Source organism: Strix aluco, chromosome 1 (assembly GCF_031877795.1).
Source record: "Strix aluco isolate bStrAlu1 chromosome 1, bStrAlu1.hap1, whole genome shotgun sequence".
NCBI classification, from domain to species: Eukaryota; Metazoa; Chordata; class Aves; order Strigiformes; family Strigidae; genus Strix; species Strix aluco.
Genome location: NC_133931.1, coordinates 148,744,441 through 148,770,183, shown reverse-complemented (window position 1 = coordinate 148,770,183; position 25,743 = coordinate 148,744,441). Strand labels below are relative to the sequence as shown.

General features: G+C 41.2%; 2 protein-coding genes across 7 annotated transcripts in view; one reads left to right on the top strand and one right to left on the bottom strand.

The window, feature by feature from the left end:
* Nucleotides 1-9,516, top strand: part of GADL1 (glutamate decarboxylase like 1) — an 88,091-nt gene extending 78,575 nt beyond the window's left edge. For all 6 annotated transcript variants that reach the window (XM_074839245.1, XM_074839265.1, XM_074839274.1 and 3 more), the window contains one exon: nucleotides 6,712-9,516. In XM_074839245.1, the coding sequence (XP_074695346.1) occupies nucleotides 6,712-6,885 (174 nt within the window). In that variant the 3' untranslated portion in view covers nucleotides 6,886-9,516. The remainder of the gene's footprint in view (nucleotides 1-6,711) is intronic.
* Nucleotides 9,517-21,941: 12,425 nt separating this feature from the next.
* TGFBR2 (transforming growth factor beta receptor 2) overlaps nucleotides 21,942-25,743 on the bottom strand; it is a 60,889-nt gene continuing 57,087 nt past the window's right edge. The window contains exon 7 of the mRNA XM_074839231.1: nucleotides 21,942-24,346. Within this exon, the coding sequence (XP_074695332.1) occupies nucleotides 24,167-24,346 (180 nt within the window). The 3' untranslated portion in view covers nucleotides 21,942-24,166. The remainder of the gene's footprint in view (nucleotides 24,347-25,743) is intronic.

Genomic DNA, 25,743 nt, shown 5'->3' with positions numbered 1-25,743 from the left:
ACTGTTCTGTATAAAATTGGTTTTCATTGCAAGCAATAATTGAGGCAAGAACACAAAATGTGTTTTCCATTTTTGTGAAATCATGAGAATGTGATCTTTCCATTTTGTCAAAAGAGTGATTTTTTCGTCTTCCAGCTACAAATCTTTGGCCAATTTCTAGTGCAGATTCAGTACCTTGGAAAATTTCATCAAGGCTGTGTTTGAGGAAGAGAAATAGTTTGAGCTGCTAATATGCTCCTGTCCTTCCAACGCTGTCTAGCCTTCTTTTGTGGATCCCTAGAAAGGTTATCAATTTACTGCGAGTGTGGCTTTCTCTAGTAAAAGCTGAAGGCTGTTTGCAAACTGCCACCTGAAGCAGACACATAAGGAGGAAATTTAGATAATTGCATTCTGCTTCCATTGAAGTCCGTGGCAATTTTGAAATTAATTTCAGGAGGAGAAGAATGGGATCTGGTGGCTAGGAGTTGCTGCTGCCAGCAGCTGGAATAACTCTTCAGCTTTATGTTGCATACATGTTCAGTGACCTGGGGACTGTCCAAAATATTTGGAAAAAATGTTTCTGCAAACAATTGCCAGTATTAACACCAGTTTTTACAGACATTCTGACTTTGTAGCGCTTGCTGGGCTAGCACATTTAGAGTCATTCACACTGCTCGAGGCTATTCACCTGAGATTCCCAGCCAAATTTTGCTGACAGAACAGGCAGTCCCGTGAATTTTCTCATACTTTCTGTCTTTTCTGGGGGCCAGAAATTCTACAGATGTTTCAGTTAAGCAGTGTCATCACTTTTGATCCCACATATTTATGGTTGGACAAATAATGGATTTTTTGGTTTGGCCACTGAATTAAGAAACTGAAAGCAATTCTTGGTTTTACTTAACAAGAAGGAATTTTTGTTTTCAGACAAGCTAAAATGAAACAGTTTGCTCAGTTTTGGTTTCTTCAGTCCTTTTCTACTTTCTGCAATAACAATGGGTCAATTTCCAGTTTAATTTAAGATTTAATTGAAAACAGTGTTTTTAAAACAAATATTCTAAATACTTTTCTTTTAAAAATTTAGAAAACCTTTAGGCTTTTCTGGTTTCTTAATTTTTCTTGCTAATGCTGTCTTTTCACTTGGGCTATTTCTCAAATTTGAATTTTTATTTTTTCCCCTGAAGCAAAATATTTTTGTAAATTCATTGCTTAGCAGAATATTTTTACCCAGCATTGTTATCAATTTACAACTCATTCCTGTTACCTGAGTGTTTAAATACAAAATTTACAGAATGTTGCTTTTAAAGAATATAGCCTCTAGCCTACAGTTTGGAAAAGCTATTGTGATATGTCAACATCTGGTATGACTAGACTAATATGACTAGAGTCTGTGAGAATGACTGCAGTACAAGTAGCATTCACGTAACAGAGGTACAGTGTCAGAGGCGTAGAAAATCATTTGTGATGGGACAGTTTGAAAATACTGGATTAGGCCTAAAAGGAGATCCCTTACAGATTAAGGGCGGGCATGGAGAAAGAAATTCATAACTAAGGTTGGACATTGTCTTCCATTATCAGTAAACTATTCTGCAGTTGTTCAACCTGAGCTATCTTACACTGTCAGAATATCTGTTAATTGCAATTGGCAGAACCAACATTAGAGGAGAAAAATAAGGGGCTAATTAAACCCAGTAGGTGCTTATTTCTTTATTTAAGCAAGAAAAACAAGGTAGCATATTTGTTGGGAAATTCTGCTTGTCCTTAGGGCAACTTATTTGGCTATCCATACCCAGCAGCATTAGTGCGGTTGGGGTTGAGGGCTTAGTGGATTTACCTCATATGAACAGAAGAGCTACATTACTCTTTTCTGTCCCTTGTTATCAGAAGGCATCAGCTATTTTGGACTAAGTGCTGAACTTGAGCTATAAGCTGGTAATAGTGGGGTATGTATTTTAGAAGTTAATGGGATTGTGTGGTTTTAAAATGCTAGGCACCTGGTTATCTTATTATGATATTATCCTTTTTTTTTTTTTTTTTTTTGTGTAGTTAGAATAAACTTTTACAAACCAACTCTAATTACAAATGTCCATACTATTCTGTAGGAGGCAGCTTACAGTGAATGAATTCCAAAGCATAATACTGTGCTGTGACTAGTGCAGAGGGAAAAACCACCTATTTAACAGAGCTGCTCTGGAGATTTCACTTCACATAACAAACACATGTGCTAGGAAATTGATCCTTAAGAACCAGGCTTACATAACTTGACCACTGTGAGAATGGTTTCGGTGCCTTTGCTAGATGGAAGGAGAAGAAATTATCTGAAATAGGTGTTTCATCAAGTCCTCTGAAAGGATTTTAAGTGTCCAAACTTGGGAACTAGCTCTTGGAGACACTAGGTACATGTTTATCCTGCTGAGAATGTGCTCAACTCTGTTGATGAGTCAGTCTTTAATGGTGGTTGCTGAAGGGTGTTATGTGGTTACGGCCTGAGCTTGGTGAAAGTTCTTGAAGTGTTGGAGAAATGCACTGAATGCCATTGACAAAACAGTTAGGGGCAACACAGTGTTTTTTAAGGTATTGCCCTGTGGTACAATTGTGCAGAACCATTTTTCTCAAGAATACTTGAGATATGGAGAGGGAGATGTATTGCTTTCCTGATCCTCCTGGTGCACTAGGTACTTCAGCTGTAGTGTCCAAGGTGTTCCTAGCTACTTATCGCACTGCTCTGTTATGTTCTGGGAAGGAACATTGGCATCTTCCATGTGAATATATATGAGGGTCAGCTGTGGTCTGGACTCTTGATAGAAACAGCTTAAACTTTAGGGCTAAAACTTTTTGTAGTGTGGCTGAGTGCTGGCTGAGAGTGGGAGAAGAGACTATCATGTCACCCAGGTAAATGGAGAAGGAGCTAAACCACTGTGTCATTGCTTCTCTAGTTTAAAAACCTCTGCTATTAGAAGTAAGGGAAACATGAGATGTTACAGACTCTGTGTAGGTTTGCATGGGGAGACTGTGATGCACCCATCAGTCCTCAGGCAAAGCAGTTCCCTGGGCGTCTGATTGCACAGTGCAATGTGCGCAGCTCTGCTGTAGGATGGCTTTCCATGCACTGCACCTTCTCTCCACCTTTCTAGGTGGAAGAAGGGCATGTCTGATACCTAATATGCTGCTGAAGTGAGCATTTGAAATAATAATCTCCAGGGTGGATTGGCAGGGGAGGCCAGCAATGGGAAGGAAGTGGTGAAGGGAGCAAAGGAGAGGACTTCAGTTTTAGGATACATTACACTTAAAATTCTGAGACTGTTCCACTGACAGGTAACATAAAGAATTAGATTTACAATTTGAAGTAAGTTCTGTAGTAAAATAATTGGACTGGTGAAGCAATCTCACTCTCACTAAATTGCTTTCTGAGGAGCCTATCCTGAATGGGGCTGTGCAGCTCCTTCTGATATTTGAGCATCCTCAGGTTTCATTGGCTTCGGTGGGAATTAAACTCATTGAACTCCTCACTAGGCAATTAGTTCCTTATAGGTCTAATTTTTCTGCTGCAAAGTGGTAGCTGCCTTTACTTTCAGTTAGCAGTCATACCCTTTGATCCTCAAGTTCAAGCCTTAGCATGCATGTATCCTTTAATGGTTCTTTTGTGAGACATGTCCTTAAGCATTTGTGCATATATTTTGTTCCTTGTTTTCTGTGGATAGGGACCCTGATAGTTTTGTTACACTGACTGCATCCCACTAGCAAGCAGAACATGCAAAATACTTGATGGAAAACCTTTCCAAAAATAATCCTCTTAAAAGCCCATAAGACAGTTTTATGGGTTTTGTTGTTTCTTTTAAGTAGGAAGTGTTTGTTTTGCCATCAAAAAGGGATGGATGCACTTCAAATCGAGGACAGCTTCATTAGTATGGAGGATGAATGAGCTAATAAATGAGATAATGAAAATGAGATTTTTCTCTTTCCTTTTCATGAGAGAAGACCTTACTGAATTGCAGTATATTTACAGTCCTCATATTACTGAAGCTCTAAATGTTTTTGCTTTCATGGTCTCCATTTGTGCTACTGCACGTTTTGGGATGATGGATTGTGGAGCACTGGGTGTTGAGATGAAGAGAATCAATAGTGTGATACAAAAGATGAAATAACTCTGATGGAACATCAATAAAGGCTAAAAGTTGCCATAGGGATTTGAATCTTAAAGAAGAGCTTGAGAAAGTGTATTAAGAAGAATTCACTTCTCCCCTTGCACTTGTAGTGTCTTTATTCCATGACTAGAAGTCGCTTGGGGGTTCTTCTCAAGTACAGGGGTGGAGGAATTTTTTCTTTTCTGTATCTATATGGTGCCCAGCACAGTGCCTCCTGGGCATGATGTCTTCTGAACAATGTCACAGTGTTACTGCTATCTCAGGCCATAGCTGGCGTGAATAATAATGGAAGTGTAGAGCTCTTACTAGGCTCGTGTGCTGTTCAAGGGTGCAACACTAGCAAACTGTAGGAGAAGTAGGAAAATTTTTATCATGCCAAAGTTACTCACTATTTAAGAGAAGATGTGTTGCAGGTATGTACAGTAGTGTACATAACCAGGAATGGTCCCAACCAAGAGTCTTCCTGTTTGACTCCACCACTGGGAAATGTGCAAAAACAATTATAAGACCCAGATTTTGCCCTAGTGTTAACACTGCACAGTACTGCGTTCAGTGGTTTGTTAGGATGCAGTTTGGAATATTTCATCTGAAGCAAAGAGGATTGTTTGTTGAGTAACATACTTTTCAGGATGAAGAAGGCTGTCTCATGCAAAATAGCTACCATCTCTATCTGAGCAGAACTCCAGTGTTTAATTTTTTCTTAAGTGTGGACTAAATGAAGTTAGTCTGAAGTAATTCTGAGCCATAAAACAAGAGAATTGAGGAATCCTTGAATCATTTGCTAGGCAGACAGAAACCCAGGTAGATGATGGTATAGGGATTTATTTGATTACTTCTATTTCTAAACGATGTACGCATTGCAGATACACAGCAGAATTGTGCTTTCATTGGTAGCTTTCATTAGGATCTTTACACAGGAGGCACACCTGGAGCTCCACATTAGATTTTATGAATTTTATGGAAAAAGGTGCTATTGAATGTGACTGAGGGTATCACAGTATGCCTCTTAACATTTCTGCTGTAATTCTGAGTGTTCCTGCCCTCATTGTTTTCTTCTTGTTTCCCTAATGTTTATCAGAACTACTTTCACAACTAATTTCTAATTTGTTGCTTGCAGCAATAGACAAAAAAACAAAATTCTGATTGCACATTTCTTTCATGTGCATAATTCATACTGATGTCACACTCTGGACTTCAGTTAGAATTCTGACTCCATCACTCTCATAGCTTAGAAAACCAACACTAAATAAAACACGTAGCTTTGTCACAAAGATTAACCAAAATCAGAGAGACAAATTAAATTAGAACCATAAACCCTCCTCCTCTGAATTCAATCTACATTCTGAAACAATGGTAATTTAGACATGTACCACTAAACAAATATGGGAAAGCTAAGCTGTTAATGTTGAAAACCTTAGCTGTTTCTATCTAAGCAAATTGTATGGGACTTGCCTACTAAAATGTGCCATGTAAAAATAAAGCTATTAAGGCAAGGTTGGCATCATCATTTTTCTTTTGCAGATCAGGTGGTAGTTTCTGGCACTAACTTTTAGAGCTGAAATAAATTAATGCAGAAACCAAGGTTAGGTCATATACCTATTTACTTAGTTCAAAGTCAGACTGTCACAAAAGGAAGAAAAGGAACGCACTGTTCTGAAATACGTTAGTGTTATTAGTAATATATTAAAATGCAACACATTTTAAAAAATACTACTTCTGTAAAAATACTTATTTATGTTGATTTCTGTCTTCCAAGGAATAGAGTACTTAATCCAGCAATGCATTTCAGTTTATGACTGATTTCAAGCATGAGAATATGGAGCTAATCACATGCTTAAAGTTAAGCACAGGATTAATTGGACAAGGTTAATAGCCCTGCTGGGATGAGATCAAGTGTTCAGCTATAAGGACCTGACTCTGCCAGTCTTACCCATGGATTTTTTTTCTGCTGTGAGACACCTATGAGTTTTTATCCCATTCCATACAAGAGTGGTGTAGCCAAATGCTACTTATGACTTGAATCTGAAAGATGAAATCTTACGCTCCAGGATCAGGCCTTCTCCCTTAATATTGCATCACACTGACTTCTTTAAGTTTAAGTTTCACAGGGGTTCAGTGGAGAGTGTTCTCTAGGGAGAGTGGCTTTGCAGATGTGGCAGGAGAAGGGCCATCAGGGTGAGTAGTCAGGCTTAGCCTAGTTAGCACAAGGAGAGAAACCCTGCCTTTTACCAGCTGCAGTTGATGTTATTCCTGAGTTCAAACCTATGATCTAACTCAGGAAATCTAGGGACCTTAACCCAAGCTTTCCCATGTCACAGATGAATGTCCCAAGCAGCAGGCTTTTGAGAGTTTTAGATCTTGCACTGATTATTCCAGGAGTCCCAGAACCTGAGGGTCTCCAGTGCACAGTCTGCCTCTAAACCTTTAAGTCTGAGCTTTATTGTTTCATGGGGCAGGCAGTGGGAAGGCAGGCAAGGGGTGCAAAACTCAGACACTTCAAAAAAACTTCAGAGTCACAAAATACAGTTCCTGCCCAAATCTGCTGTATTTTTGTGTGTGAAATCAACCTTTTTTTTGTCTCTACTTTCAGGTTGCTCCTATAATTAAAGAAAGGATGATGAAGAAGGGCAGCATGATGCTTGGGTACCAGCCTCACCAGGGCAAAGTCAACTTCTTCCGCCAGGTGGTGATCAGCCCGCATGTTAGTCGAGAGGACATGGACTTCTTGCTGGATGAAATTGAACTGCTTGCTAAGGACTTGTAGCTGTAGCTCCACAGCACCAGGTGCTGCTCACATGTGATGTTTATGGAGAGAGAATGGCAGCAGCATTCTGGTGCTACTTTGTGAAACGTAGTAAAAAACTTGACATGTAGTTTGGAAACTGTCATTTTACAGTGATGTTGAGAGCTTTGCAGGTAGAACACCCCATTCACAGGAAAGTATTTGCTGATGGCAAATCAGCTGAGTGGCCAGGAGCAGGCTGGTGCTTGCAGCACCACTGCCATTCTGGGAAGTGTTTCCTCAAGAAGGGAGCATTTCTGAAAATGGTGTCTATGTCCCAGGGAGGGCAGCTATTTACGGGGTGCCTGTGCACAGTGTAGCTCAAACTGGTCACTTACATATGCAGGCAATATTCCTCCAAAGTTACTTTTAGGAGTGGATTTAGCTCAGTGAGCCTTAAAATGCTAGTTAATACTCTGTCTACTCTGTCAGTATTTTACTTTGGTATGTGTTTAAGGGTAGAGGCCTGGTTGGTAATTACACTGATAGGACTGGAAATTGTGGACTTACATGAAGAGTTCCTCAAGGCCCCTAACTAGGTGGATTGCCCAGGATTTCCCCTGTGAGCACAGGCAGACATCAGAACGGGGCTCGGTGGGGTTGTGCAGTCACCATCCCCGGAGGTTTGCAGGACTCCCCTGCACAAATCCCCGAGCAACCAGTATTGACCCTGCTTTGAGCAGGCTGAACTAGATGACCTATTAAGGTCCCTTCCAACCTACAGGATTTTGTGATTCTATGAAATACAATCATTGGGTCCCATCAGTGTTTGCCAATGTTGCCCACCCAAAATATCACCACCACTTTAGCAGACTGAGAATATTGGAATAGCACTTAGAACTTCTTACCTCTTTGTTAATAGGAGTTACCTATCGTTTCTGAACTGCTGTTCACCTTCCTCTATTTTTAAAGTGTAAAGATTTATTTAGCAGCTTTTAGATGCACTTTAAAATTATAACAGAAAAAAGATATATTTACCTGAAAGATACGTATTTTTTATGCATGGTGACTATATCTATTAAGAATATAGCAAAATGACTTATTTGTCATTGTCTGTATTTTACTACAGATTTGAGATGACTCAATCTTATGTTATCAGTGTATAATTTATATTTTGACACTGAAATTAAGGTGGTGGTGATCAGAGAAGGCCTGCCTGTGTTTTTATGATATGAACAGCTTGAACATTTTTGGTCAATCTTAAGTTGTAAAATTAAGTTCTAAACTTTGTCTTTGCATTAAGAATTATAATATACTTTTGATCTGTTTTTATTCTATAAAATGATCTATTTTATAAAGATAGAGATGTATTTCTTGGGGTGACGTTCTTGCAGCAAACTAGTGGAAATAACCGTGTCTTTCACCATGTAATCAACACCTGCTTAACTTTAATGTTTTGATGCTTGTTTCTTATTCTGTATTCGAGGTAGAACTGACCAATATGAAGCTTACTGCTATAATGTTTTCTGTCCTGCTGAAAGCTGTCTGCAAACATAATGCTTTCTTGTTTTCATTTCCTACATTGTATTAGGATCCATTGCGTGACATTCCTACTTCCAATCTCCAGGATGATGGTGTGGAAAGTTTAACAAGGTCATGGTAACCAAGGAGGTCACACTATCAGAGCAGTAGATAGGAGCAAGAGTCACCCTGCGGCACTTGACAGATGCCTTTAACAGTGTCCTGGAAGTGAATATTCTTGTGCTGTTATAGTGATCCACTGGACTTTAAGCCAAAATCCACGTTGATATTAATATAAAAGTGAATATCACAATGTGGCCCCTGGATTCTGCCCTGTAATACCCACAGATCACTTTATCATTTATTGCCTTGTGCTTCTGGCTGTACCAGCTATCAGGATCTTGGAAAGCCCTAACTAAATTCATGGGCCATAAGGCTTATTTAGCCCCTCAGCCACTCCGGGTGGAGTGCAGAGTACACAAGGGGAGCTGGATGGATGGGATGACTTTGCTGTTTCTTCTTGAGTTAGACTGGACTGTTACCCCTTCTTCTTCTCTTTTTTGACCTGGAAGAGAAAGGCAAAATACAGTGTCAGGACATTTTGGTTATGGTCCAGATTCTTGGTAAGTACTTGATTTTTTATTCGAGGGGAGCTATGTCACCTTCCATCAGCTAAGAATTTGGTCCATGGTGTTTTGTGACACCACTGCTATCAAAAAAAGTGTTACTGTCTTGTTTCTTTTCATATTAGCGCATTTCTGCTTCCAGATACTGTGACACTTATGGCACATGTCAGACGGAAGTAACACAGTTCCTTTCTGTGGCAGTACTGGCTATACTATTTTTAACTGAGAGTGAAATGGAACTTTTTTAATGTTTGCAGAAAATACGTCTCTGATCAACATGTGCACTGATTTCTTCAAAGGTATAGGTTAACCTTCCAGTGTGATGTGAGTACCTTATCTAATCGTCATATATTTTCTATTATTTCTGACCCCTTATCACGTCCCAGGTGTGCAATATGATGGTCTTATTTCAGGACTAATGTCATTTTCTCATAGTTGCCTATTTAGGACTAGTATGTACAAAATGTCTATTTTGTAGCTGGTGATTTTAATAAAAAGTGAAGTAAATGACACTGTTATAAATGAAGGCTGTGTTTGTCATTTGTCAATCTAAAACTGCAGAGATATATATAAAGAAGGTACCTATGAGCACTCCAGATAGAGAGACAACAAACTGCCAGCACAGCTTTAAAATGTGAAACCTAGTTTAACCCTGCTTCAGGATGTGGTTTATCTGTGTGCTGTGCCCATATCATCTTTAATAAACATCTTGGATGAAAACGTGTCACAATTTATCTTCCTCTTCCTTTCAGTTGCAGAAACTAGACTGTCTGCAGAGATGGCCATTTTATTTATTTTTTTACTATTCTAACTAGATGCCATTGGCCCATGAGCTCCCTCTCCTAGTTACAGACAAGCACCATCTCTCAAGATGCTAAACCGAGTTCTGGAAGTCTGTGTAGAAGCTGATACATTGACTGCAATTTCTTCTGTCTACTTCTAATAATCTTTTTTCAATAGGAAATGAAGGAAATATTTAGACAGAAGGGATGCTGAGGCAGTTTTTGCTCTTAGTTGCGTGGATGCATCTTGTCAGAACTTTGGACTGGGTCCATGTGAAAATCACTCATACAAATTATCGTGCCTGAAACAAGCAGTCCTTGTCTCAGGACTTCTAATATGATTTTCTGTGATAGATTAATACCAGTCAATAGTCTCTGGTTATATATGATTTTAGTGCTTCTAACTCACACTGACTTAACTGGAAACCCTTGCTGGATTGGGCCCTGAGTTTTATCGCTGGGATCTTTCATTTCAACACCAGCAGTTTGGCACTCAGAACATCTCAGTTTATCTACTCAAGGTTCGTGCCTAGAGAAATTCAGATTTATCTTTATTTCTGGGAGACTGAATTGAAATGTATTTTCATTTGTATCCTTCAATGATGCATTAAAATGCTTTTCAAATATCATTTGACCCTTAAAGGACAAGAAATGTCCTTTAAGAAAAGCCTGGTAGAACTGGTAGAGTTGCATTCCCAGAATGTCAGGTAAGAGCATGTAAAAACCTGTTATGTGCCTGAGGCTTCCTCATGCACACAGATCACAGAATTAGTTCATGCTCAAATAATTTTTATTTTTAAATCTTTGGTTACCATGATTGGGCTTACAGAACTGATATGAAATGTTGAAGGCAGAGGATAATTCAAAAACACTAAATGTTCAGTCTGCTTTCTCCTATTATGTCACATATGAGCTCTGTGACAAGCCAAAGGTAAGCTGAAAGTGTCATTTGAGTCTCCCATTTTCATCAGTGCCAAATCTGTCCAGCCTCTCTTCCCTGTTGGCTACTTCCATGGGCTTTCAGTGGGAGAGTGAAGTGTGTTCATTTTGGAAATCAGCTGTAGGTAAGGCCCATTCACATGCCTGCCCTTCTTCCTGTGGCATAATTGCTAAGTGCTGATAAATCGTTTGAGCTTATAAGCACTGTGTCTAGTACAGTAACTGCTAAATATTGCTACTGTTACATCCCGAAATAATGCAATTGCACACATTCATTATGTCTTAATTGCACATGCTAATTGCAGGTTAGATGCAATCAAAGCAGCACTGCCTGGCAAATGCACTGTGCAAACCATGAGAAACCCTGGTGGAAGGGTTTTCTTTCTTTAAATTGAATCTAGTCTCCCACAATTACATGTTTTTGCTTCAGATGTACAATTAGATGTTATTACTCTAATTCTGTAACTACACAATAATCAACCAAAAATTACTTTGAGAAGCAAAACAAAACAAGGAAATTTGCACAGCAAGAGGTACAATAAAAAGAACGTCAAAGGTTTTGAGGCAAACCCACAGAAGGAAACAATGGTTGTGCGGACGATTAACCTCTGCTAAATCTAATGTACATGATGCACCACACGGCTGTGCTGCAGGAGTGCAGCAGTGAAGCTGTACCAATCATGGAGTCACCAAAGAGCTTGCATATACCCTGACACCGCAGCAACCTGCCCCAACACAGCACGGTCCATCCACTGATCCTAGACAAGTCCTTTCAGACTTAGTAGTACAGTAAAGGTTTTTGTATATATCAGGGTAAAGTTTGTTTTAAAGCGATCTCAATAATAAGAGTGATACTGAAAGGATAATCTTGAACAAGTCCAACAGAGATGACTACTTTAAGCCTTAGTAGCTCATGTACAATTGAAGCACAATTGATCACATTTTTAAAATTCATTAAAAAAACCAATAAAATCTTTATTTTATGATGGATAAATAAAGTGAAGGACATGGACCCTTAATAGTTCTGTCAAACACAGATGTTCTGTTTTGATGAAGTAATTTCTTTCTTGTAAGTAACTTGGAGAGCATTAACTTCTACAGCGCTCTGTTTAAAAATGGGAAGTATGATGAAAGCACTTGCCATGAAATAGCAGAAGCCCGTGGAAAATAACATCTGCCTTTGGGACTGTGCAGTCTATATTGTCCTCCGCACAGCACTGTTCTTCCAAGAAACTGTCATGCAGCATGTCATTCTGGGAAGTGACTCCTTAAATCTGACAGGCATTGGCACTGGCAGCTTTATACATCCTTCCCCTTTCATGCCAGGTGATGTGGGTTTTTACTCTTGCTCTGTTTCTGTGGCCTCTCTCATACCTGGACATTTTTTCAGAGGGAGATTTTCAGTATTTGGCACCATCGGAAAAATGTCTGCGTAGCAGAAGGGGGAAGATTGAAAGCCGAAGAAAAAGCAGCGCTCAAGTTGGTATCTTGAAGTGACATTTTGCCTTCTCTTTCTCAGCAAGGGATTTGTCTAGATGCTCATATGATCGCTCACTGCTCCTATCAGAACTATGGTAACACCAAGATCAGGACTTCTCTGTGCATGTGGGAGACCAGTTTGGCCTTCGGAAATTAAATAAGACAAAGGGTGGGAGAAAGAAATGTTAGTTGTCCTGTTTTACAGAAGAATGATGCACAAGGAACTTAAAACTTCTGTTTTTGTGAAAGCTTACACTGTGGCTTTAGAAAAATTGTTGAAGGAGTCACTACCAGGAGACAGCAGTGAGTGAAAAATGGGACATAGTGGGTTTAGCAGAGGGAGATGGTGCTAGGATAACCAAAGAGCTTTTTGGGAAAAAAAAAATTATTTTCTAGACTGTACCCTTACAGTATTTGATGTGGTATCATTCGGGAAAACCTGCACAAGATGGGAAGCAGAATGGCAAATGTAAGGGGGCTAGGACTTTCTAGTGATGGAGAAAGGAAGATACCACTCAAGTACTGGTGTTGATTCTGGGCTAATCTAGCTTCATACTCTTATCACTAACCCTTTGAGAAAGATCAGACATATGTTCGTGAAAATTGCTGATGAAGCTATGTTGGAAGTTTTAAGAGTTTGACATGCAAGAAGAACTAGGTGATTTTAAGAGCTTGTGGCAGGGGAGACAGTCAAATGAAGTGCAAAATCTTTGGGGACTTGCAGAAAAGCTGCAAGAAGTTTTTGATTAGAGATAGAATGTACTAAACACTTGGGAAACAGAAAATTGTGGGGATAAGTCTACTGATGGTATAAATAGTATGAGCTAAGTGTAAATGCCGTATAAATAAGGTCAGCCAGCCAAGAAATTCAATGATAAACACCAAAGCAGATCTAGCCTCTCAGGTGGAGCATAGCAGCAAGGAAAGGCTAGATGGGTGGCAGATTCATGGCTGGTCCAGGCCTCCTTCACCCAGCTCTGTTGCCTCAAGATGTGAGCAGTGAAGTGAGAATATTAATCGGTGTAACAGAGCCAAAGAGTGGCACTCCTAGTTGTGTGTTCTCTGGTAACCAACTGTACCACACATGGGATGTCTCTTCCAACGAGTACTCCTGGATGTCTCACATGTGGCAGAGGAGGGAACTGGAACTAAAACTTATTGGGATTTTTCAGACAAGAATGTTTTGTCAGAAAATGTTGCTTTGTTTTAGTCAGTCTCCTGTGAAAATACTGAATTTCAATGGACTTCAGGGAAATGCATGCAGACCTGTGATCATTTCTTGTCATCCTGCCTAAATAGTGATGGGAATGTGTTTCCAACGACGACACTGGTGTGTTTGGGACATCCAAGCTGAGCAATGGGGAGCTCAGGGTGCCATGAAAAATGCACTTCCCTGACTCTGAGCCCCTCAGCTGAGCAGTGATTCCTTACTCTTGCTCTTTACCAGGGTTAAAAATGGAGTTAGGAACACGCAAGCCACTTTTAAGCTGTATGGCCTCAGAATGCTGAGTTTCCAGGCTTGGTTTTGTTCTGAAGTAATCAAAATGTCTGGGTTTTTTTTATATTTTCCTCTCCATGAGAAATACTGATGTTCTATGGCGAGTTACAAAAGAGGATGTCTTGCCTCCGTGCTCCAGCACATTTTGGTATTTCCCATAGAACAAAATTTCCAGCTTCTTGACCACCCCAAACCTCAGACCTTTGGAGATACAGACCGAACATGGAACATCAACCCCTGTGGCAGGAAAGTATCTCAAGACGTCATTGAGATGATATCACCTCCATCCTAGATAGGAGCAGTGATACCAGAGAACTAGTGTCTAACCTTTGCCTAGTCTATAAGTCATGACCCAAAATGCTGGACAGCCTTCCCATGAGGTTTTCTTAATGGCTAATCTAGATTTTCCCTGCTGTGCTTGATCATGATTAGGGCCAACACATATTTTTCCTCTTTGCAACTTCTACATGTTCAAAGATTATTATCTTATTTCCCCTTAATTATCTTCTTTTCTAGTCCTGCATTACGGCCATTCCTCCCACGTTTCCTCAGAGGTCATGTTTGAAATTCTTCTGATTATTCTGTTGCCCAAAACAAGACAGAGCAGTTCTCTGAAACCTTACCAGGTTTTAAAAGGGAGGCAGGATCACTTTGTAGATCTCTCAGCTACCACTGCTGTTTATACATCACAGTTCTTTTGTAACAGCAAGACACTACTGACTCTTGCGAGGTTTGCGATCCACCTGGGCACTAGAGCTTTTTTGGCCGGCTGCTATATCTAATGGCTTTTCCCCATTAGATAGATATCTGTACGTTTAATTACTCCTTTATAAGTGTTGCCCCTAAAGAGGATCATATTTTTTCAAAACAATTATTCAATCTGTCAAGAACAATTTGAATTATCAGTCCATCCTGCAGCACACTTGCAGCCTCTCACAGACTGATACAGTTTGCAGATTTAATAAGCATATATTTTTGTCCATCACCTAGGCCATTATTTAAAATATTGAATAGGAGCTAGGCTCGGGTCACTGTGGAACCATACTCAATGCCTCCTAGGGATCTACATGGTAACTACCGTATCTTTCAATCCAGCTTTGCACCCACTCTGTACTTGAGTTTAGACAACATTTCCCTAGTTTGCTAACAAGAATATCACTTGACGTGATGTCAAAAGCCTTTCTAAGCTCAAGACCTATGATGTTTACTGTATCTTCTCTGTTTTACGAGAGCTACTGCTCTGTAGGAAAAAAAATACTCCCAGTATTTAGTTTACCCCCAGTTTTTTTAGTTAGCTGGGTTCCTTTAGAACTGGAAGACAAAGACATTGCTCTGGACCCAAAGTATTGGGCCTGATGAGGCATAAGACATTAAAAAAAAAGAGCTCCTCCCCCTTGCCCTATTAAGAGCCCTTCCCCCATAATTATTGTCTTAATGAAAGCACTACATGCAGCTCACAATACCTATAATTTAATTTTAAATACTCCTGGTAGGCAATTAAAGCAGTTATTTAAAAATGCAATTCTTACCATAAAGTACAGCAAAATGGAGTCACAAGCATACACAGCTTATTAATCAAGGCATTTAATATCCTCAATTTAATAATTTTATTATTGCCATGATGTGTGGCTCAAGCAAGAAATGTGTTACTATGATGGTGAGAGGAGTCATTCACTCTATAGCATTCATATATTCTAATTGCTAATGCATTGGCCACATGTATAGAAAAGAAGATGAAAAAAGATGAACATCATCATTTGACCTGTCTGACCCTGTAGCCAAAGCTTATTTCATGCATTTGTCCATGAAATAAATTTCCATCTCTTCTAGAAGCTAATATGATTGATTTTGCATATCAGGGCAAGTGATGCAAAAATACAGCGCTCCAGCCTAGCCAACCCACGTGGCAATCAAGACCCACCAAGGATTGTCAAAATGCTAATTGGAAAATTGAAAGGCAAAAATTTCTTTGTAAAAATCCATTGTATTTCCTGCTAAGAATTTTGAATCAAATACCTTGTGTCATTAGTACTAATATGAAGACATGTAAAGAAAAGAACAACCAGTCTTTAAGCTAGTCTGTGGCGCTCTCCATGTTGGTGGGAAAAGCATGTTGTCCATACTAAAAATCTGCCTATAATCCATAGACATAATAGGTCAAATTGCTGAAGTCAAACCTATTGAGTGAGGCGAAGGGATGGTCTTAATGCAAGCCCATGAAAACACATGGAATAGGCATCATCTCTCCAAGATTCAGCTGTCTGACCTTTGGCTGCCTGTGCTGAGGCTCCCTCCTGGCTCCCTGCACAGCCCAGCTCCCACCTGGGGAGGGCCTGCCCTCCATAGGACCCAATTTTAGGCCAAGCAGCTGATGTGGTGAACATGGTGAGACTCTGCTGCATTACTCACTCGCTCTTGGGACAGTTTTCCTGAGAATGTTTCATATTGAAAAGTGAACCTTCTGCTGCCAAAGTGTTTTCCTCTAGAATTAATAAAACCAAATTAGATTCTTCCCCAGATCGGGAATGAATTTTGTCTGGTTGTGTGTCATGGATAGAATAAACAGTTTATACTTGGGCAAAGGCTGTGTTTAAGTATGACTGAATCCTGTTTGGTTTACTGTGATTAACCTAAACAATTTATAAATGGATGAAGTAAGTTAATTTAAATTCTTTCTTCCATTTCCTATGGCTTTGTTAAGATTAGGTTCTTAAAGCAACCATTCCAGAAATTATTTCAAGACAAGCAAATTAATGTTAACATTCCTACATTAAAATGAAATTGCCTTATTTTTCCCCCCCCTTATTTAATAAGGCTTACATGTCCTTTCCAGAAGTACTCAGGCTAAACAACCTGCTGCTTATTGGGAGATGCCCTTAATACCTTAAAACATGGGAGCATTTTGCTATGCCATTCAAAGCGTTAGAAGAAAAATTTCAGACTAATCCCCTGCAAGTTGCTTCTGCAAATGACTCCTCAGTGGTGAGGCTGAAGTGTCAGTGACGTTGTCATGTTTAAGAAATATTTTTCCTGCTTCTCACATGGGGATTAGATGAGCAAAAGGTGCTGTAGCCAAAGCACATGAGCAAACCTGTGTAAAAGTGTACGAGGCTTAACAACTGGAAAATTAGAAGTCTTGGTATGAGATTTATGTCCTGTTCAAAACCTTTTAGCTAATTAAAGCTATGGCCTACTTTCTTCTGCCTCTAGGAGCACTGGATGGCTTATAGAAAGCGAGTACCTCAGTTGAAGAGAATCGTTACCCTGGCTTTAATTTTACCAAAGGAGGAAGCCTCACCTTTCCAGAAATGAGGCTGGATTCAAGTATCAGTAGTTATCATCATCTTTCATTTGCTAAGTGCCTCTCTTCTTATGGATGGCCTGCTCCTGAATATGCTGTCTGTTAACCCATGTGCCAAAAGTTATAATTCTCCTTGGTGGCAGCACTGTGTGGCTGTTTTTCTTGGTGGTGTGAGGGTATGGGCTCTGTGTTTTCTTTTTCCTTTCTCTGACAGTCTTTAGTTCAGTTTTGTTGGATCAAAGATAGAACACTGTTTTTGTCATTCCAGGCATTCATATACCCTGTATAAAAGGCTTTGCTCTTTCAAAAAACAGTGTTTTACTTTAAATGATTCTCAAACAATCATTGCAATGATGCACTGAAAGACCCCAGAGTAGGCCTTGCATTTTCATCTCAACCTCTGAAGCAACAACCCTTGGCATGTCAGAGTCTGGGGAAGCATTTTTTTATATGTTGCCAAATGATGTATTCCCAATTTAATATCAATGTTTTTATAATCTTATTTTTCTGGGTAGTCATAGCATAGACAGTCTTGCGAGATGAGTGCAGCGATCCTCTCAGCATTCACATACATGTATAAGGAAGCCAGTAGATAAAGACTAGCCTTTAAGAGCTAAACATTTGCAGCCACAGACAGACAGATGTTTATCTTGGAAGAAGTTTATACTGTCTTCTGTGTGAGAACTAGAAAGACAGTTTTCACCTTCAAGCGAAAGCAGGAATTAGATGTAATCATTATCTTCTGTAAAACATTTTCTAACCTTAAATGGTCTCCAGCAAGGTTGATGCATGAAGACCCTGGCATATTTCTAACAGAAGAAGTCTATTTCTGGAGGTCTTTGTGCAAGAGAGAAAGTGCCAGATTTGGGCTTTGTTGGGGCTGTGAAGGGTGGTGAGGAGCTCTTCTTCTGTAGCCCACCATATAGCTCTGATAACGTCCTGCATGTCACATCGGTTTAGCTCATCCTAAAGAAAGCACTTCCCTAAACCCCACGCACAGCCAACTGGTGGGTGAGGCACTCTGCAAAAAACAGTGAAAGCATCACTCTGGGGTGCCAGGAGGGGACGATGTGGTCATCCTCTCCTTCAGAAAACTAAAGAGACAGCCCTGGTCTGGGGACTCTCACTCAACCACTCATGCTGGAGCAGAAAGCCGGCAAGCCTGGCTGGAGACCTGCTCGCCATCTCCATGCACACTGGGTAGAAACATGATGTGTATTTCCTTTGGTCTTTGCTTCCTCTGCATCGCTCCAGCCCTACATAAGCAAAGTGGTGGTGTATGAAACAGGTGTATGCAATGGGTTTACTCAGGCACTATTTCCAGAGGAGGACAAACCCTGGTGATCAGGAAGTCCCTGCTGGGGAGAGGAGGGGGCCGAGGGAGAGAGGGATGCTCCAGCCTGTGCAGAACGATGGTGAGGTGCCTTTCAGGAGGCCATACAAGGCTGAACTCAATGCTTAAACCCCAATATTTGATGCTGGTCTTGTTCTGAAACACAAATACCATGAGTTGCTTTCATGAGAGAAAGACCAATGCCCTGATCCAAAACCAGTGGCAGGACCCAAAGGTGTGTGGGAGGAGGAGAGGAGCAGCAGGGAGGGGAGGGCAGCAGCTTGGGCTTGAAGCCATGGAAGGGTGAAATATAAGAGGGCAGGGTGAATTGCTTTTTATTTCTTCCACAGGAAAGCTTTGCTGCAGTGGAGGAGGAAGAGAGGGGGGGTGTTTTCAGCTGTGAGTGATCCCTCCTGTGACACACGCGACAGCTAACCTGGGAAGAAATGCCAGGGATCTTTGCTTTACCTGCAATCATATGGCAGCACATTTGCGAAACAGAAATTTCAGCCGTGAGAGGTTAATTATGCTAACTTGATCAGGTGGACATTTTATTTTTCAAGTATTTAGCGTCAAAAATGCAACTGTCTGAAGAGATTGGTTTATCACCATTATAACTGAGCAAATCACTCACAGCAGATAATTTATGAGCTGCCTTTTGCCTTTGCCTCTTCATGATGTGATTAGAGGGTGCTCAAAGCATTCATTAGTCAAGAGTTTTAAATCTATTTCCTGGGCTTGGTCCTCCCAGGAGCCTCCCAATTTGGCTGTATTTCAACAAACCACTGACTGTCCTCAACTTTCTGCTCATGAGCAAGGCCTTTCAGCTGCTGGAGGTCAAAAATAGGTGAGAGCTGCCAATAGGTCAAAGCACTGTGGGGAAATGGGGTCTGGACAGCCAGGCTGGGCCACCATGGGCTCAGGCCAACTGGGTCATGCTATCAAATGGAACCCAGTTATGACACAGGTGCCTAAAAAATATCCCACCAAAATCTTTCAGTGAGATGCGTCACTTGTACCTACCCAGGCAGAGACTGGAATTTTTGGCACTACCAACACCACCCCCCCCACCCCAACCCCCAGCAAGAGCCTTCTGAACCTGCATATGGTGTGCACCCACTTGTATGAACATTTGCCAAGTAATAAGCAGCATAAATGCAGCCAAACTGCATTCAGAAACAACAAGCAGACAGTCTGGAACAGAATTCACTCCATCTTCTTTGTGGCCAGAGGGAAAAATTGCCATAGGCAGCGTTTTATTAAAAACATAATGCCAAAAAAAAAAAAAAGCAAGCAGGAGAGAGAGAAAGAGCTAAGGATCAGGAAATAAATTAATCAATGTTCCTCTGGAAGCAAAGGAAGCCCTTGGGTCTGAGCACAGCTGGCTTGACAAGAGGACAATATTGCAGGTGCTCTACATGTGGCCCAGTTTGTTTCCAGGAGCATTCAGAATAACGATGTCTTAATGCCTTTCTTTTTTTTCCCCCTCAGGAGCTGGGTCATGGCTTTTTATTCTTTTATTGTTCATCTCTATTCCAGTAGCAGTTGGGACTATCCTAGAAGGGGGTGAAATCCCCGTTGTGCTGGGAATTGTGTGAACTGGTAACAGAGAGGCAGGCTGTGCTGGGAAACTTTGCCATCTGGTTTAGACCATGGCACGGTTCAGCAGTAAACCCAAGGACTGCCTTCTGCATTGCACAGCTGGAGCCTCCTTGCCTTGTACCCTGGTGATAAAATGTTGATTGACATGCTAATTAAGAGCTGCTTAAGAAGGATGTTGCATACTATAGTAAGGATAACCAAGGTGGGCAAAAACGATAATTGAAAAAAAATATTGAAAGGATATAGTGTACTTTATTTCAAGGATATTGTGTACTTCAAGACTAAAAGGTCTGTGGAGTTTGCCTGCTACATTTCCTTAATACATTTTTATATTTGATTTTGCAACACTTGCTTGCCTTGTTATGCCAAAAGAACTTTTAGACTTTGAACCAGTGTAAACAGGATGTCAGGGCTTGAAGATCTTTGCCAATACACGGTCAACGGTGGGGATGTGAGGAGTAGCCACTGCCACCAGTGCACCAGCAAATGCTGGGGCCAGCTACAGTGATGCTAGGCTTGCCTAGGGCTTGGCAGGACACTGCTGGAAACCACAGAGGTGGGGGCAGTGAGGCTTTGCATGCCTGTAGGGAAGCTGAGAGCTGATTTGTACCTCACCTTTACTGAAGGAACAGGAGAGACGTTGCACTGTTAATGCTTGCTGGGGAGGCGCAGGCTGTTGAGCATTCCACCATTCCTCAATGCTAGACCGACTACAGCCAGACTGGTGCTTGCAGCGCTGCCTTGCCGCTGGCAGGGGTCCTGTCCTGACTGCATCTTTGGCAGCAGTCTTGCAGCAAGGGTCCCTGCAGGCCCCTCCATGGTGTCCCCAAGCAGGCTGGTTTCACCCTCACAGTGCAGCTTGATTTATAGTCTGGCAGTATGGGGCAGAGGGTAGTTGGCTTGAAGGAACAGCCAGTCACCTGCAGCTGTCTGCTGGAGGGGACACCTAGGCTGGAGGGGGCCTTCTTCACAAAGCTCTCATTTTACTGATTTTAGACTGGATGTGGCCACTGTGCTTTGCACTGCACCTGACATCGGCTATGTGTGTTGCTGTTCGGAATACCAGGTGCTCAGATAGGCTGTGAAATCATTAGTGTTGAACACATCCAAAACTCAACAAGGTCTTGAGCAACCTGATCTGAGCTGCCTGTTTTGAACAGGAGCCTGGACCAGATGACCAGCGAGCACAGCGCCTGGATTGGAGGTCCCTGCCAGCCTCAGTTATTCTGCAGTTCTGCTGGATTCATGAACAAAGACACATGGGTGCCTGTTTGGGGAATCCCCACTTGAAGTTCAAAAGGAGATATTCAGTGAAGCCAAACATGAGCTCTGATGGAGGTTTTGGCACCAAAATACAATCCCTGAAAAAAATGGTGATGCCTGGAGAGTCTCAGATGCCTACATCAGGCACTGGTGGACTGCATCCTGTGTAAAGGCTTAGATTCAACCTAAGTCACACTTGAGGCAATTTGAGGGGGGGAAGAGGGAGGTATCTTGCTCTTTGTTTATGTGGTGCTTGTGTTCTGCATGTCTGTCTTGGGAGGGGTATCAGCTTAAAAAGGTGAAAGCTCTGAGTGGAGAGCAGTAGCTGTAAGGCACAAGCACATTAATCATACAATTCTCAGTGACACAGATTTAGTGGGCTGTCTTCTGGCTCGCTTTAATACCAGCACCAAACAACTGAGGTTTAACTAAGGCCTTATCTGCACTGAGAACTGAGCAACCTAAAAGTAGGAGAGTCAGCTGTGAACCCTCTTCTTCCTCCCCTCCCCTGAGGCTAGTGGAGTGCAGGGGCTAAGGGGCCAGCAGGTTTGGGTATCTGCTAGTGCTGTTCTGCTGAAGGGCAGGATGGAGACGGCGGGAAGGAGACATTAGCAAGCAGGACACATGCAAAAGCCGTTGGACACACTGAGCATGACATTCTGGTGGAAAGGAAACACTGAAGCAGTTTAGAATAGGGTTCATTTTAGGAAGAGCCCTCTCCCTATTCTGGATGCTCCAGAGATGAAAGACAAACTTCAGTCAGTGTTATTTTATTTACTCCAATAAACATTTGATTTATACAAAACAAAACAGACCAAAAAACCCCAAAACTGTTTACAAAGCAAGTTAAGTGCTTGAAACATTTGATATACAAGAGTATATATCGTTCACATTCCTATTTCATACATGATGTACGGTGAAATATTCCTTAAAAGAATAAAAATTTTCCTTTACATGTAGTAGTAAAAAAAAAACAAACCACCATAAAAATGTCAGTATTGTCAGGAACTACCGGGCACTATTCCTTGACCTTCAGCGTGGATGGAGGAAGAGAAACGGGCCTCAACATTCCCTCTCCCCACCTCCTGCTCCGGGCAGTGGCGGGCACGTCGCTAGAGGGCAGCGGGCCCCGCTCCCTCTTTCCTTTTCTTCTTACAAAAAACACCCCCCACCCCCCCTATAAAATTTGACATAGTATCCTCTGAATTCCACTGTAGCTGTTGAGGTTTTGCTCTGCTCTGTTTAAATATTTCTGAGTAGTTTAGTTAAAATGAAAAAAAAAAAAAGCAGATACAAAACCATTTCAAATATTTGTCATCGTAAATCTTAACTCCTATTTGAATAAGCATGATTCCTATTGACTTACATGGCAACATCTTCTAGAGAAATATCGATGTTTATCTGTCAAAGGTGTTTAATAAATTACACCAGATACATCTGTATAGGACTGGTTTGTGCTGGCTGAATTTCTAATTTCCAAGGCCTGCTTACATGCCATGGGGAAGAAAAAAGTGGAAAAATCACTGCAAAACTCCCAAAGACAAAATTGTTAGCACTTATTAAATGCATTGCTGTCATTTATATAGGCCCAATGTGATGTCAACTGTCTTAAACAGTTTGGAGAACTGAAAGAATGTAAGCAATGTCTGAAGGGTCTTTTTGGAATAAATCGTCTTTCTTGGGTTTTGTTTTGTTTTTTTCTGTTAATTGCTGACTTGCTGAGGGCAGCCCTATATGCAAGCAGTGCTGAGGGCAGGATATGTCATTAACCTAATGCTACGGAGCTTTCCATCACCTCCATGGTCCTTTTGCAAAAATAAAGGCACCAGCTGTTATCTCTTACTTTTCTCTAGAAAGCGTGGAACAGAGTCAGACTGTGGTGTGTCAAGCAATTAGACATGCTGTATGGGGAAAAAAATGTTTGTTCTTACAGCAACACAATTAAGGTAAAAGGAAGGAAAAAAAGAAAAGTACTGCCTGCACTCAGAATGCACAGCAAATATAAAACATCTGCTTGGATTATTGCTGGCCCCATCTTGTTTTGTATGGTTTGGGGGTGGGGATGGGAGGAGGGGAAAACTCATCCTGCTGATATTTTTCAACCTGCTTGCAAGCAGCATGAATTCCGAGCGATAAACATATAACATTAATGACCTCTGTATCAGAACACACATGTAGGAGGGCCAAACCTCCTCACATTCCTGTTCTGGGACACTGTGAGGACGTTGGGGTTAAAGTGAGAGAGCAAAGGCATCCCTGAACTTTCCAAAATGTGCTGCAGACAGGACCACGCAGGTACAACTGCAAAGCCAAATTGGCCTGTCTGCTGTGAGACTGCTCCTGCAACTGCGAACTGCAGGGCCACAGCCAGGTGGTTACAGCACATGCTTTGAAAGCCATCTTCTTATTGCATATTATTCTTACCTTTTTGGCAGAGCACTAAGTGCACAATTGCTGGTGTTGTGCTATGCCAGTCTCCCCAGGCTCCTTCCCTAAGGAGGAGGGATCTTTAATGCACCGGTAATTTCCTGGAAACACTTTTTTTTAAAATTTTTTTTTTTCAGAGCATGGCTGTTTATAGATATATAGAGAGATATATATATACACATACACACACATTTTATATATATATATGTATATATATATATATAAAAATAGCAATTTCATAGTTATATACAGGCATTAATAAAGTGCATAATGTTATTGGCTATTTTCAAATCTCATTTCCTGAGGAAGTGCTAACATACATAGCTCCTCCTATGACATGATGCCGGCAGCCAATGCTAGGGTATGACACCTACTCCCTGACTTTTAATTCCCACGAATACATCTCCCTGTCTGGAGCCGGAGCCTAAAGGGAGTAGGGACAGCCTCAGTCCTTCAGGAAGCAAGTCAAGGCACCGATCGAGACTTCTTCCTTTGCCAAGGTGAACGCGTCTAGGAGTGACTTCCCTCCTTTTCGGAGCTGTCGGGTGCACGCTACTTGGCGGTGGTCACAGAGCCGTCTTCAGGGATCTTCTCCTCCGAGCAGCTCCTTCCCGAGAGCTTGTCATGGTGCTTGAGCTCGCTGAAGCGCTCGGCAACGCACTGCGCTGTGAGCCGGGCCTCAGGGTCATGGTCCCAGCACTCAATAAGAGTTTCACACACCATCTGGATGCCCTGCAGAGAGCACAGAGAGCAGCTGTGATGGAGCCAGTCACCGCCAAAGCCCATGTGTGATAGTTGCTTTAGTGCCCTCTGAAGTTCAGGTGTGTCCTGGAGGTGCTTTATGGGCTCTGCTGCTACTGTCATGGGGACATGCTTTTCTTTTTTTTAAAAGAAACCCTACTACACTATTTTCAGCACTTCAGGTGGCACCATCATTTCTGGCCATATGTTCTGATACTTTATAACAAGAAAAATGATGCTTTGGACCAGTGCTATAGAATCAAGTAGGGTTTTTTTTAATAAATATGATCAGAATTCTTGGATAATGTGACTTCCCACTCAACCCATGCCTTTGTGTGCCTGAATTTCTGTTTGGGCTTTACAAACAAAATTCTGTTTGCCAGCAATATCAGGTCCTACATCAGCCCTTTATGAATTCCTTGCAGACTACCTAAATCTATGTGCAAATATGGGCCACAGTCCCACAAACACTTAAACACGTCACTCACAGATGTAACTATTTAACCTTCATTTCAGTGCTGATGCATATGTTTACAGGAGCAAAAACCAGTTGCGTTTCTGTAATGCATTTTATAAACATGAAGTATTTGCCAGGAAATTGTGTGCTTTGCTTTATGACACTAAAAGCCCATTAAGTAGGATTTATCTTAAACTTCTTATTTAAAAAAATAACATTTCACAACATTGCATTAATTGCATAATTTACCTAATTGGTGATGTTGACTGATGTCAATGTTAATAGCAGAACGTTATTGTCTGTATACAAATAACATTAGTTTTCTGCTGGCATTGAAATTACAAGCAGTAAATTAAATTAAATATTAAACATTAACTTGAAATCAATAGTGCAACAAATCTCATTACGGGGGGGGGGGAAAATTGTAATATGTAAATCCATTCCAGAATTTTATCACGATGAATAATGAGTTCATTACAAAAACACAACTGCAGAGGAAGGAAATGAATATGGAAGAGCCATTACAGTAAGAGCAACTTCCATGGAGTTCAAAGCAGCTCCTCAGCTGTTGCAAACTGTCACAGCCTCGTGGAAGCCGATGCATCACTGCATTTTAGATAGGGCAATGTAAAACGCTGAAGGGATTCAGATGAAGGGAATTAAATCCACCTTCATTAAATGTCCTGTGAGTGTGTTATCAGGCATCCATTTCCTGCCTTAGACTCTTAGCTGAACTCTGCTGGAGCCAGCTGTGCCCGTCCTGGTGACACACAAGCACAGATGTGTGGTCCTCCCAGTCGGTGCCCTGTACTGGGGGCAGACTGAGGTCTGGGTTTTACAAAGGGAAGAAACCTCTGAAGTCAAATGCAGGACACCGAGTGTGATCATCTTACTTACTATGTAAACCCAGAGGTGATGAAATTCACAGTGT